General features: G+C 38.1%; 1 protein-coding gene across 1 annotated transcript in view; it reads right to left on the reverse strand.

The window, feature by feature from the left end:
- Window positions 1-1,627: 1,627 nt before the first annotated feature.
- Window positions 1,628-13,876, reverse strand: part of uvrag (UV radiation resistance associated gene) — a 144,625-nt gene continuing 132,376 nt past the window's right edge. The window contains exon 15 of the mRNA XM_059352327.1: window positions 1,628-4,389. Coding sequence (XP_059208310.1) covers window positions 3,561-4,389 — 829 coding nt within the window. The 3' untranslated portion in view covers window positions 1,628-3,560. The remainder of the gene's footprint in view (window positions 4,390-13,876) is intronic.

Genomic DNA, 13,876 nt, shown 5'->3' on the forward strand with positions numbered 1-13,876 from the left:
TACTGGTTGTATAATAAGGCCATGCAGAATAAGGCATTAATAACTACTTAATAATGACTAATTAAGAGCCCATATGTTACTTATTTGCATGTTAATAAGCAACTAATAAATGCTGAATATGTGTCCCCTAATATAAAGTGATACCAAAGAGAAAATAGAGGACATGGAGATGGACAGAAAAACAATTGCACCGTATCCCTGCCATGTGCTGGAAGCTCCAACCTGCCACCTGATCCTCATCGTAAGACCTGAAGGAGAAGCTGGACGGCCGGGTGGAGCCGAGTGTCACAGTTTGGGAGAATCTGATTGGGCGCCCTGCTTCCAGCTCCCGCCTCACTTTGTGGAGGCAAAATCCTGCCGCGTTCAAAGGTCATTGGTGGGATTACTCAGAACCAAACTAACTGTGACTGTGTGACTGTGGTTGAATGTGAAGCCCCGACACACACACACACACACACACACACACACACACACATCACGTCCTCCGACCTGCACACACCCACTGTCATGCACCCTGAATAAAGGCCCGGGAAGAGTCTACAGTCTACAAGGTGTAAGTACTGGGACAGCATGCTGAGTGAACATGATTCACTTTGGTAAGACTCTCTATGAAGTCCATGTCTATAATGTCCTCACACTGTTAAAATAATCATAGTCATTTTTTGTCAAAATTGTTTTTTTTTTCCTAAATCATCTCCTCATTACCACATATGGTAAAATCATCTACATCCTCAGATCAGATCATGTGATTTTACCCCTTTAAGATAATGGCCTATGTCAAGTGTGTGACTTATGCGGATTTATTATGCCTAAGTCAAAATAAAATGTGACTTATGTAATTTTTTGAACATGCCTTTGTGACTTAAGCAAGATATGGTAACATTTTATTTTGAAGGTGTCTACATAAGAGTGACATGGGCATGTCATAAACATGACATGGGATGTGTCATGAACATTAATGACACTTTGAAGTAACATTAACGCTCATGATACTTGTCATGTCATGTTTCTGACAGGCTTGTGTCACTCTTATGTACACTGTAAAACCCAATGTTGCTTGTTTGTTATTATAACTATTTATTCCTTTTCAATACAACAACGATTTGTGCAAAAAGTAATTTTAACTTAAAATATTGAGTCAAATAGCAAGTTTCATTGAGTTAACTCCATTGTGTTTGTTGTTTAGACATAAAATTATTTCGCAGCACTGAAACTAAAATATTAGAGTTGAAACAACAAGTTGAGTTTTACAGTGTAGACACTTTCAAAATAAAGTGTTACCATATCTTGCTTAAATCACAAAGGCATGTTCAAAAAATTGCCTAAGTCATTTATTTCTCTTAAGTTACATAATTTACACACAGTGTTATTACTATTCCAATAGCCATCCTTTGTTACATCATTTTTGAGTGAAATGATCAATAAATGTCATATGTTACACTTTTGGTGAATTTTTTTGTGTTTCCTGCAAAACTTGAAAAAAACAACTTAGGCGATTATTTTAACAGGGTGAGAATGTGTTATAATCTCCTTATAGAACTGTATAATTATAGTTAAGCATCATAAATACTCATAATTATCTACAACAATAAATCTAGCACATTATAAGGCATTCCATAATGTGTCGTAGTATTTCATAACTGCTGCTCACTCACTGACTGGTTTTGCTATAAACTCCATCATAAACATATTATAGGTTTAAGATTAGCCTCCGCTACCTCGACCCTATAATCACATTATAATGCATTATAACAGTGACTATAATGCATTGCAAAAATATTAAAATATATTAAAACTATGATAATTATAATACAATATTGTCCTTGCAAAAACAATGTCAGTAAGTGACCAGCAATAATACAGTATTATGACACTATGATACTTTTAATTCAGTATCAAATCCTTTCTAATGTGTTACAATTACTGCTATAAAGCATTTCACATATTTATGAGTGCTTATAAGTGTAATTATAAGCAGATTATGATTCATTATAATGCATTACAGACATAGACATCATAGAAAGTGTTACTAATATTTCTCGTTGCAACCATTTCAGATGTGTGTCTGTTTTTTTTTGATTATATAATTAATAAAATGTCCAAAAGAAGCTGCACTACTGAAACATCTTTATACACTGATTTTAGTCAGATTTTTGTCTCTTAACTGCATAAAAAAAGCTGTTACTGCAGTATGGATTGGAAGTGGGAGTTATGCACATTGTTTCTTGTCGTTCTACATTAATGGTCCCCTGTTATGGAATTACAGAATACAAAAACTGGCACTAATTCATGGTGGAAATTGGTAATGCTGAGCAAATATTATATATTTTATGAATAAAAATGTTTGAATAATGATTAATTGTTCCATCCATTTAAAAAAAAACATATTGCAGTTGGATTGAAATATGAAAGTGAAGCTTACTGTCCCAGTACTTGCACTTTTAAAAGGGACAGCTCTCCCCAAAATGAAATAAAAGATATTTTTCCTCTTACCTGAAGAGCCATTTATGAGTCTAGATTTTTGTGGTGTGAGTGTTGGAGATATCAGCTGCATAGATGTCTGTCTTCTTGCCAATATAAGAGAGAGTGTGCTTAAGTGAGCACTAAAAAAATCAGCAATGTCCTTTACCAGAAATAATAAGCGGTCACTTTGACTTTGTTGTGAGCAGTTTCATGTAGAACTATTTCATTTATATCAGGGATGGGCAACTGGAGGCCCGGGGGCTGCAGACGGCCCGCACCCTCACTTGAAGTGGCCCTCAGTACAACTACATGCATTTGAGCATGAAATCTTAAAAGTGCAGTGTAAAAATGCACAAAATTACTTCTTGCAATTAATGTTAGTCTGCTGTTCTTGCACTGAAAAAAAAGAAATCACAGTAAGTGGTTATTTTTTATTTGCTCCAAACCTTTTGTATTCCTATTTATACTGTTATACATGCATTTGAGCATGAAATATGTTAAGTTACTGCACTGTAAACATATTTAAAATTGCAGTTTCATCATTTCTGGTTAAGTGCACGGTCCTATATGTGGCCCTGTGGTAGTGTCCATGAAAAATTATGGCCCCCTGCAGCATTTAAGTTGCCCATCCCTCATCTATAGTATAGTTCCTACATGAAACTGCTCTTATTTTGAGTAACCAGGTCATAATCTCTTGTAAAGACATGGCTGTCAAGCTTTTCATATGTATTTGTTTGGCACTTTGAGCACCACAAGTCATGTAGTCACATTATATTAGAGAGAAAGCAGACATCTCGTCGGCCGAGGTCTCCAACTCACACCAAAACAATCTAAACTGATTAAAAAGCACTAAAGGTAAGAGGAAAAATAGGTATTTAGATATTGGGGTGAACTGTCCCTGCAGCTGTACTTACTCAAAAGATTACTATGGAAATGTTCACAATAAGTGCAAATTGGTCGTTATTCCAGAATAGCTCGTATGATATTTGATTCTGCGATAAGGGAGTGGGGACCCACTCTTGTCCTCGTGTCCCTGCCTTGTGTTTGTCCAAACCCCCTGTGCAACTTTTTCATGCCACCCTCTTCTCCTCAGCTCCTCACTTATCGGAGTTCTTGCGCGGTCTGCGGAAGCTGGACATGTTCTCGTTTAGTGCATAGATGCGCCTGGAGAACTCCTCAAGTCCTGCCACATCCAGCTCTCCCAGCACCTGTTCATCACACTCCACAGCCACGGCGTGGTCCACGGGGATGCAGCGGTAGTCTCCCATACGGGCCTCGTCTGCTAGCCCTAGCCCCAACCCTAAGCCCAGCCCCAGGCCTAAACCTGTGGCCTCCGTGCCCATGATCTCCTCCGCTTGCTCCACAGAGCAGCGCAGCTCTGGGGCCAGGCCAGCAGGAGCCTGTCCTGCTACCAGAGAGCCGTTCATGGCCCCTGTGTGCAGACTAGCCGCCACAGTTTCCTCCCCAGCGTCCTGCACTGTTGTTGGGTCGGGTTCAACTGTGCTACTGGGCGCTTTCTCCTCCATCTCTTCTTCTTCATCTTGTTCAACCTCAATGCTTCTGCGTCTCTCCACCTCCACCTCTACCTCTGTCTCCTCCTTCTCTTCCTTCTGCTCCTCCTCCTTGTTGGGCTCCGTAGTCTTGGAAAGGTTAAGTGAGGCCATGCCGGCGTCGAGGGAGGAGGACAGGTGTTTGGGTGAAGGCGAGGGCGGGGCCAGGCCGGCCGAGGGCTGCTGCTCACCCATAGCTGTGTTGTAGCTGGGCGGAGGAGTCGGCTTGTACTTATCCGTCTCCGAACTCGCCCTTTTCCTCAGGCCTCGGTCTGGGGAGCTGGTGTGGGAGGGGAAGCCGATCTCCGAGGCGGCAGACACGCCCAGCTGAGACTTGCTCGGCACCGGGATGGAGCTGGAGACATGGTGTCTGTCACTGTGAGGAACAAAGAGAAAGACAAGAAGTCATTCATCATTCCCTGAACCCAACTCAGGTCTTTGGGGCTGTAACCTATCATAGATATTGTGTGTGTGTGTGTGTGTGTGTGTGTGTGTGTGTGTGTGTCTACGGCATATCTCAATGACCTAAGATTTCGTATGTGGCTTGTGCATGGCACGAAGGTGTGCATCCTTGATATTGAAGATTTTTTTCATACATTTTTCATAATATCATTATTTACGGGTGTGTTGCGGCATTGCACTGTTTCCAATCGGACGCCTTTTAGTGGAGCTCCGCCCCATTGTGTGATAGGCCTACACCTGGTCAGTAACACAATTCACTCTGGATTTACACCCTGACTCATCTTATCTGTAAGTCTATTTAGCCTACCTATCTTTAGGAGTTTTAAAGTGTGCTACAAGGTTCGATTTTCCAATAATATTCAAATAGTTTCCAGCAAATATCAATGTTCAATGTGTATGTGCTGGATGGTGTGGTACCTTATGAAAAGTAAGTGTTTTATGGAGTTGTAGACGTTGTAGTGGTCTGCATGTAATGTGCAGATTCTGTTATTCGCGATTAGCATGCTAAGCAGATAGTGTATCAGCTAATTGGGTTCATGTTAATGTACTTTTAGTGCAGCATACTGCGCAATGTGCTATCTCATGATTAGCATGCTAACGAATAGATACTTCCTACACTGCACTAGTGTAAATAAACATGCATGTTAACGACAATATATCAAGTCCAGAAAAAAACCTACTGTGCCCATTTTATTTATCCAACAATAACTCTATATAGTAATTATCTTGACAGGCCTACACCCTGGATAGGTCGCAGGGCAGACACATAGAGACAGACAATCATTCACACTTACATTGACACCTACGGGCAATTTAGAGTCACCAATTTAACCTAAGTGGACCCGGAGAGAACCCATGCTGACACGGGGAGAACATGCAAACTCCACACAGAAGAGCCGGATTCAAACAAGTGACCCTCTTGCTGTGAGGTGTCAGTGCTAACCACTACACAGGGTCTCGAATTCAAGATAGTCTTAGTCTCTATTTGATTTATTACAGTGTGTACTGAAGGGTCCAGTGAGTGAGACGCCCCAGCTCTATTTGGACTTGTTCTCCATTGATCTCATTTGTAGCCCTCCACCTTAAAGCAGCCTGCTCCATTAAAGAGACAGCTGCAGTTGTTTGTAAATCATTCCAACTTACAGCATTCAGAAAATATTTGTGCATCCTGTGAGACTACCCTCAAGATCTGTGGAGTGGAAGTGCGCAGCAGGCGTCCACCCAAGTATGTCAGAGATTTTCCTCTCTAACAGATAACAGACTTGAGATCTGCACAGCTCTCCCGGCCCCGACACTGGAGCCATAAATTTATCTAAATGGGAGCCTTTCTGCTTCTTCCGATAGCCAAGGCCAAAATCACCGGACGACTCAGCGCTCTGCTTAACGTGACCACTCCGCCCGGGCACGGTGATGGCGGGGTCAAAGGTCGAGCAGGGCCTCTCCGTGCTCTCCAGAGATTCACATGGTTAAAGAGTTGAGGACACGTTCATGCTTTTTCAGTTGGACATGCAGTCATAAAAGGTGTCCTTGATCATTTTCTCTTGTCGCTTTGCACTTTACAAGCAAGGGTTATTTATTAGGGCTGCAGCTAATGATTTTTTTTTGTTTTTATTTTATTGATTTTTTGTCAAGTCAAGTCAAAGTTTATTTATAGAGCACATTTAAAAACAACCTCAGTTGACCAAAGTGCTGTACAGTTATTAAAATACAATAAAAATCATTCACAAATATAGTAATAAATAAAAACAATGAAAACAACAATAATGCAATGAAATAGTAATAAAAACTCAACCAAAAAACAGACTTAGAGTTAAAAAAAAAGAAATAAAAGAATAAAAAGTAAAAAAGCCAAGGATTCCAAGCTGCAACTGAATGCCAAGGAGAATAAATTGTTTTTTTAAATAATGTTTTAAAGTGCTTTTGTTTTTATAAAATGTCAGAAAATCGTGAAAAATCACAAAATTTTGTGAAATTGCTACACCCTGGTTCTCAAAGTCCCTAGTGGTCTTTAAATGTTGTGTTTAAGACTTTATTCAATTCAATGTGATATAAAACAGAATTTAATCTCCATAACTCTGCTCTTTTTGCATGAGAAATTACCTTAACAAATAATCAAATATTAGGCAATTACTATTCTGTTGATTGACAATTAGTTGACTAATGGTTGCAGCCAGTGGCACCTGACATGTGTACTGATTGTGTGTTTGCTGGCTGTCTGATGGACAGTTACACCAGACACCAAACACATGACAGCTTGTAAAAAGGAGCCTGGCCTTGACTCCTGCCTCCACCCTGCTGAGGTGGTCCTGACAGGGTTCACAGGCAGGACAGTCTGCTGAGAGGAGCGGAGAAGCCTGTCTAGTTTTAAGAGAAACTTGTCAAACTTCAAAGCGCCTGCCATACAGAAAATGAGAACCATCCACCGTCTGATGGTACAGTATGAAACCGCTTATAGCCAGAACCTGTAAATACTGGATGGATAGCATTGAAGCTAATTAGAGGCATGCAGATGTAAATGTTGGACGGTCAGCCAAGGGCAGGGTAATTAAATAAATAGATATAGGACAATGATCTGTTATTGGATAGGGAAATTATTATCTAGATACTGATTACGTTTGTCACAATACTAAAATTTTCAACTCGATACCGATACTCAGGAAAATATTCAATACTCGATACCACAAGGATAAAAACAAAGACCCCAAAATTTAACAGAAATATTTTTATCAACAAGAAAAATGCAACATATAAAAATGAACAGAAACACAGGTTAAATATTTATAATAAAAAAACAGTTGTGCAAAAAGAAACTGTAACTATGATAACAAGCTTCAGATACTCAATACATTGGAAAATTAGTATTGTATCCGGATACAACGTTTTAGTATCAATACTTTTTTTAGTATCGATACTTTTGACAACCCTATGAGATACAATTATATTAAGACTAAAAAATATAACATTACTTTATACTATTCAGTCTAAAACACATAAATCTGTAAAAAAAAAAAAAAGAGTTGTTAAACACTTTTAAATACATTATTTTGCTGTTAAAGCTTCTAATAGTAATGCAAAACCAGAGTGCAGTAACTATAATGTTGTTGTCTTCTTTCAGTGAATAAACATTTTCTAATTAATTAGATTATTAGATGTGAGCATAAAAATTTCATTACAGATGTAAATGTTAGACGGTCAGCCAAGGCCATGGTTAGGAAAATAAATAGATATAGGATAATGGTCTGTTATTTGATAGGGAAATGATTCTATATCTAGATACTGATTACGTAAAAGTATGAGATACAATTATATTAAGACTAAAATATAACATTACTTTTTAATATTCAGTCTAAAACACATAAATCTTTAAAAAGAGTTGTTAAACACTTTTAAATACATTATTTTGCTGTAAAAGCTTATAATAGTAATGCAAAACCAGAGTGCAGTAACTATAATGTCGTCTTCTTTCAGCTTTTATATTTTGTTTTCAGTGAATAAACATTTTCTAATGAATTAGTTATAAATGTATTTAAAAGTGTGTGAGTGCATTTTTTGGGTCAAAGGTCAAATAAATCGTCATTAGATTTGAGCATAAAAATGAAATTACAGATGTAAATGTTAGACGGTCAGCCAAGGTAATGGTTGGGGAAATAAATAGATATAGGATAATGATCTGATCATGTGAGGGTGATCTTATTAAGTAGGCGGAGCAAGAGATGGACTCTGCTTTACTTGGCAGCTCACGTCCATCACAACACATCATTTCCTCGCTAACGAGCATATGGTTAATTCTGCAGCGAAGCATTTTTCATGCAAAATGGAAACAATGTGCTCTTTAACACTTAATTTTCTGGAGAGACAAATGAAAAAGAATGAATGAATGAATGATTTGCCATATCAAACACTTATCTGTGACTTTCCAAATGAAACCATCATGGGCTCTTTGGAAGCCAGTCCAACAAAATTTCTAAACTTGATTCGGTAGAAAGAAAGGAAGAAAGAAAGACAGATGTCATGAGAAGTCAATTATCATTTAAGTAAGTGGAAAATGTGATTCAGGCCCTTTGAAACACAATACAGGTTTGGAAACCGGAGACAACTGGTGCTGAGCGAAAAGTTCAAGTTTCCATGCATCATTTATAAGAAGCTAATAAGTGACTACTATGGTCTTTAGCTTGACGGACTGATGTCCTTACGGCAATGGCTGATTAGATGGCTTTGATTTTAATTATTATCAGCCATTTTCTTCCATTGCTTCCTCCAGCTGGCTGTCTAATATAATCCATTTGGACTGATTGTAGCTGGCCATCTATACCACAAGTTAATGTGTTATTGACACTGGCATAAAACCACATGGTCAGCACGACACGTCGTTTGTCTAATGAGGAATTTGGTATTTGGACCGTGTTATTCTGTTCCACTTGTTTCCACTGTTTGGCCTACATTCGGCCTATTATTTGTGTCGGATTGTGCAGCAGTGTGTGAGTAACAGAGAAGACTGGGTGTGTCTGCGAGGACTTGAGCCAAGCAAACCTCTGGGCAGTCATAACATTTTTTTTCTTGAAACATTTTAACCGTTATGCCGATGACATGTTTTTTTATGTGGCCAATTAGGCTACACATGTATGACCACTGTGAGCATGTGTGCTCATTAAGGTTGCAGGGAGGACAGAACTGCTGAAACTCACTTCCTACAGTTGTTTGGAAAAGCTGGAACTCATACAGGCCAAAAAAACTTACATTGCATGAGCTAAACGGTCTCTTGTTGACATTTTTGGTGCACTGCGTGAGATTTTTCATATTCTTAATAAACATTTACTCTTTTCCCATTCTGAAATGTACTTCTCCTTGCATAAATCATCCTCACAAATACTCCTGAAACTGCTGTTTGAAGAGGTGGAATGAAATTCTAGCTATTGGTTCAGACTGAAATATCTCTACAACTACCGGATAGATTACCATTAGATTTGGGATATATATTCACATGAATCTCACCACTTTGGTGGTCCCCTTTTCTTTTCAGATGTTCATGGTTCCAATACAGTAACATTTGTGATTATTTTAAGCCTCCTGTTATGTTTGTTTCTCAGGAACAGCAATATTGTTTGTGGGTAAATTTGACCCGGGGCATGTTTAATTATCCAAAAATGTCAGAAACTAAAAAATCCAAATACACATTGTTTATATTTAATAATTTACTCCATTACTCACCATTTCAATCAATATTTAGTGCTATGGTGCTCTTTACCGCTCACTGATCATAGTTCAATTAACAACACGTTTTAAATGTATATTGGAAAGACCTACATATAAAATACAATGGTTTGACATGATGTATAAAAAAAAAAATCACAATTAAATTAAAATTTTTCTTGTTATGTAGTGATAAATTAACATGAGACACCTCGTCTGTTTAGGGTGTTGCAAATATGTGAAATCAACCACTTTCATTTTATATGTTTTATATGTTATATATGATTTCACTTATTAAGCCAAGCAGAAGAAGTTTATTGTTTATTGTTAAAAGGATCCCCATTTTTCCTGGGGCCCTGGGGTTTCATCATGATTTTTTTTCTTTTGAAATGGGTCAATTTGACAGGAGGGTTAAGTGAAATATCTCAACTGTTGATGCAAGGTCACAACATTTGCTGCACACATTTATGTCTCCTGCAGGATGCATTGTTATGACGTTATGTATCCAATACTTCCAAAATTAATGATGCTCCCTCACAGAGCTGGCTGTGTCGTTAGACTTTTAGTGTGGGGATTAAATGTTCACTGTGTCAGTTGTTCTGTTGAGACAATATTCACTGCTGATTTGTTGCCAGGCCTCCCTGACTCATGACACATACATTAATTGATGTCTGGTAGATTCGATGCTGCGGCTCACTACAACTTGTTATCATGCATGTAATGATGTTATTGGGCACGTCTTTAGAATTCCTCATCTCACAAGTATGTTTACTTTAACGTTTCAAACTTTCTGCTGCTTTGGGAAATGTTGCTTTCTATTACTACTGATACCCCAACCTCAACTACAATAATTGTATCCATAACAATAATAATGAAGAAGTTAAAATAACCTATTTTATCCATATGAGGAATTTGACCGCTGGATGTACACTAATAATAAGGATGGGACTTGGAAGGGTCAGATTTCAAACTTTGTGCAGTTTGTCTCAGGCTTCATGCGAGCAAAGTGAATTAATGTAAGCAGCTCGATATACCAAACTGATGGGAAAAAGGCCTGTAGCTCATCCTTAATGTATCATACACAGCTGCACAGTGACATGTTCCCTCCACTGGTTCAGTAGCTACAACTTATGCTGGGCTTAAACCAAAAGGTTTCCACAGTCCCAGACTAGAAACTGAAAGTCTTTAGTACAGGGGTCTCAAACTCAAATTACCTGGGGGCCACTGGAGGCAGTATCAAAATGACCAAAAAAAGACACAAAATTACTAAAAAAAAAAATACACAAAATGACAGAAAAAAACTAAATTACTTAAAAAAGACAAAATGACCAAAAAATACACAAAATTACTAAAAAAAGACACAAAGTAACTGAAAAATCACTAAATTACTTTAAAAAAAGACACAAAAAAGACACAAAATGACCAAAAAATACACAAAATTACTAAAAAAAGACACAAAATTACCAAAAAAGACAAAATTACCAAAAACAAGTAAATAAAGGGACCTTCCACACACAACACGGTAACGTGCCATTCATATAAAACTCACATTAAACTTTCATATCAAGGTGGGGCCCACAAAAAATATCGTCTTGAGGGGCCGCAATTGGAAAAATGATAAAAGAATCTAGTTGTAGTCTTGTAAATAGTTTCCCTGCAAGATTGACAGTCTGTCTAAAATCTCAGTGTGAGACTAAAAACTCTAAACACTTGTCTTTAGATGTGAGCAGGTGTGAGCTGAAAGTTTTTTAGTCTTTTCCAAATCTTTTAAAACTCTTCTGATGTATAGGTAGCGTTACAGTAAGTCTGTGCCACTGGAGCCAATCAGCTGCTTCACTCGGCCAACACAGTAAAAGCTGCTCAGAGGCCTCTGCCGAACTCATCAAGCAGAAAAGTTGACATGCCGAGCCAGAAATAGCCCAAACTCCTTTTTGTCCGCTGTCTTCCTTTCCACCGCTGATGTCAAGCCTGGCATATTTCAGGCCGACTCAGGAATTTAGTAAGCCAGACCGTTCCACTGTCCAATCCCCCCGACGGGCTTCACAACATGCCCCTGTTCATATCCAAATCCTGCAAAGGAGCCACGATTTTGGGCCAAGATCAACAACGGCAGATAAGATTTGGCCGTTTGATGTGGTTTAGGGAAATCCCTGTGAAACTAAAAGAGCAAACATTACTAAGAATTTGATATGCACTGTGGTGGAAGCTGAGTTTACTTTTTGTTTCAACGGGACAGAACTTATTGACCGTCTGGCCTTTGAAGACAGGGAATCACCACAGCGCAGCATGTAAAACACCATCAACAAGCTGACAATCACCACCGCATACGGCTCAATAGTAACACTGTTTAACAACACAAATACAACACTGATATTAAAATGCATCTGTTGTTTATTCATGTACACTGTGCCTGTTAAATACACCAATAAAAACACTAAATATGATGTGTCCACAGACTAGGGCTGGGCGATATAATGATATAAAAAACATATCGATATATTTCTAAATGTGATATGGATTAGACCATATTGCATATATCGATATAGTTAAAAAAATGTTTCTTTCTTTATGTATAAATGCTGCCCTTACTAGGGTTTGTCATATTTAGTTCTTTTGTAATGTTCGTTATTCTTTTCTCATATAAATATATTGGTTTCAGAATAAGTTTGGCCTATTTTATTTCATCGGCTGTTTTTATTTCAGATATCTTATTTAAATGTGCACTTTATGGATGTTGCTATACAGTATTTATGTTCACTTAAATAAACGGTTTCAATAAAACTACTTGTGACATGTCATATTTGGCTTTGACTTAACATTTGCTCTTACTTTGTGATAAAAATATTGGGATATATATCGTATTTCGATATTCAGCCTGAATATATAAGGATATGACTTTTGGTCCATATCGCCCAGCCCTACCATACACTGTAAAAAATAATCTGTTTTATTTATGATAAAATGCCGGCAGCTGTGGTTGCCAGAACTTCACCGTAAAAAATACAGTGATTGGGTTTTCTAATCTAAACTTGTAAATATCAGCAAAAACTGTAATGTAGACTGAATATTCCCATTATTTTTAGGGTAATTGTGTAACATCATGGCATTTCTCTTTTCATTTTACATGAAAATGTTGTATTTTTACAGCAAAACTGTGTGTTTCCTACAGTTTATGACAGTAAAAGTAAAAGTGTTGTGCTATTCTTTGATTTACGGTAATTAAAAGTGTCTACTACGGTGATATACAACTTTTAATTTTACGCCCTATTTTTGAAGTAATTTGACAGTGTTTTCCTGTAATTTCTACATACATTTTTTACAGTGTAGGTAACAAAAAGGTTCAAGTCCCTGTGAGATGGACGGATGTTAGAGCTTCTTTAGCTTCTGTACTGTGACGTATTTTCCTTTGGAAACTGAATATTTGAGCAGCGTTTTAATAAAATCCCTCACATTTAATTAGGCCTCTAAAAAGCGTGCAGTCTTAGAGTTTTGCACGATACGGACATAGAGGACTGTTATGGCGCCACACACACACACACACACACACACCTCCCTCACCTGTTGTTAGATAAGGAGGATGACGAGGGAGAGGTGAAACGGAAAATTTGTGGACTTGTAACCGGCTTAATGTCACTGCAGTGTAAGCAGCACACGCAGACGAACAGTGCCTCCATAGCAGCAGCAGCCCAGAGCTCCCAGCCACATTGTTTAGGTAATGAAACATTGATTACGTATCGTAACCTCAGATTGTACGAACAAATGTGTTGTTGACCAAAGATATCCAAACAAACAAAGCTTCCCATCTCTCTACCCTTAATGCCGCGACCCAAAAATGCTGAAGTGCTCGTCTCATTTCATTGGATTCATCTTCGTAAACCGCCAAGTGCAACATGAGTCAGCAAACATTTGAAACTGGAAACTTTTACAGGAAGAGAAAAGGAAGGGGATTTTGAAGTAAAAATACCAATTTTATCAAGATATATATGAACAATTAACACAGGAACAATTAAAAATTAACACAGGATTAAAACTGGGAAACTGTAGTATCCACTGTACAGGGACGTTAATATTAGAGGTCGACCGATATATCGAGCAGCTGATATATCAGCCTGATATTTGCATTTTTTACTTGTATCGGCATCGGCCAATACGTGCGTGCGTTCACCAATCAATTAGCCCATTTCACTGAGCCAACAGCAGGCAAGGCTCGG

This window comes from Centropristis striata, chromosome 15 (assembly GCF_030273125.1).
Source record: "Centropristis striata isolate RG_2023a ecotype Rhode Island chromosome 15, C.striata_1.0, whole genome shotgun sequence".
Taxonomy (NCBI): Eukaryota; Metazoa; Chordata; class Actinopteri; order Perciformes; family Serranidae; genus Centropristis; species Centropristis striata.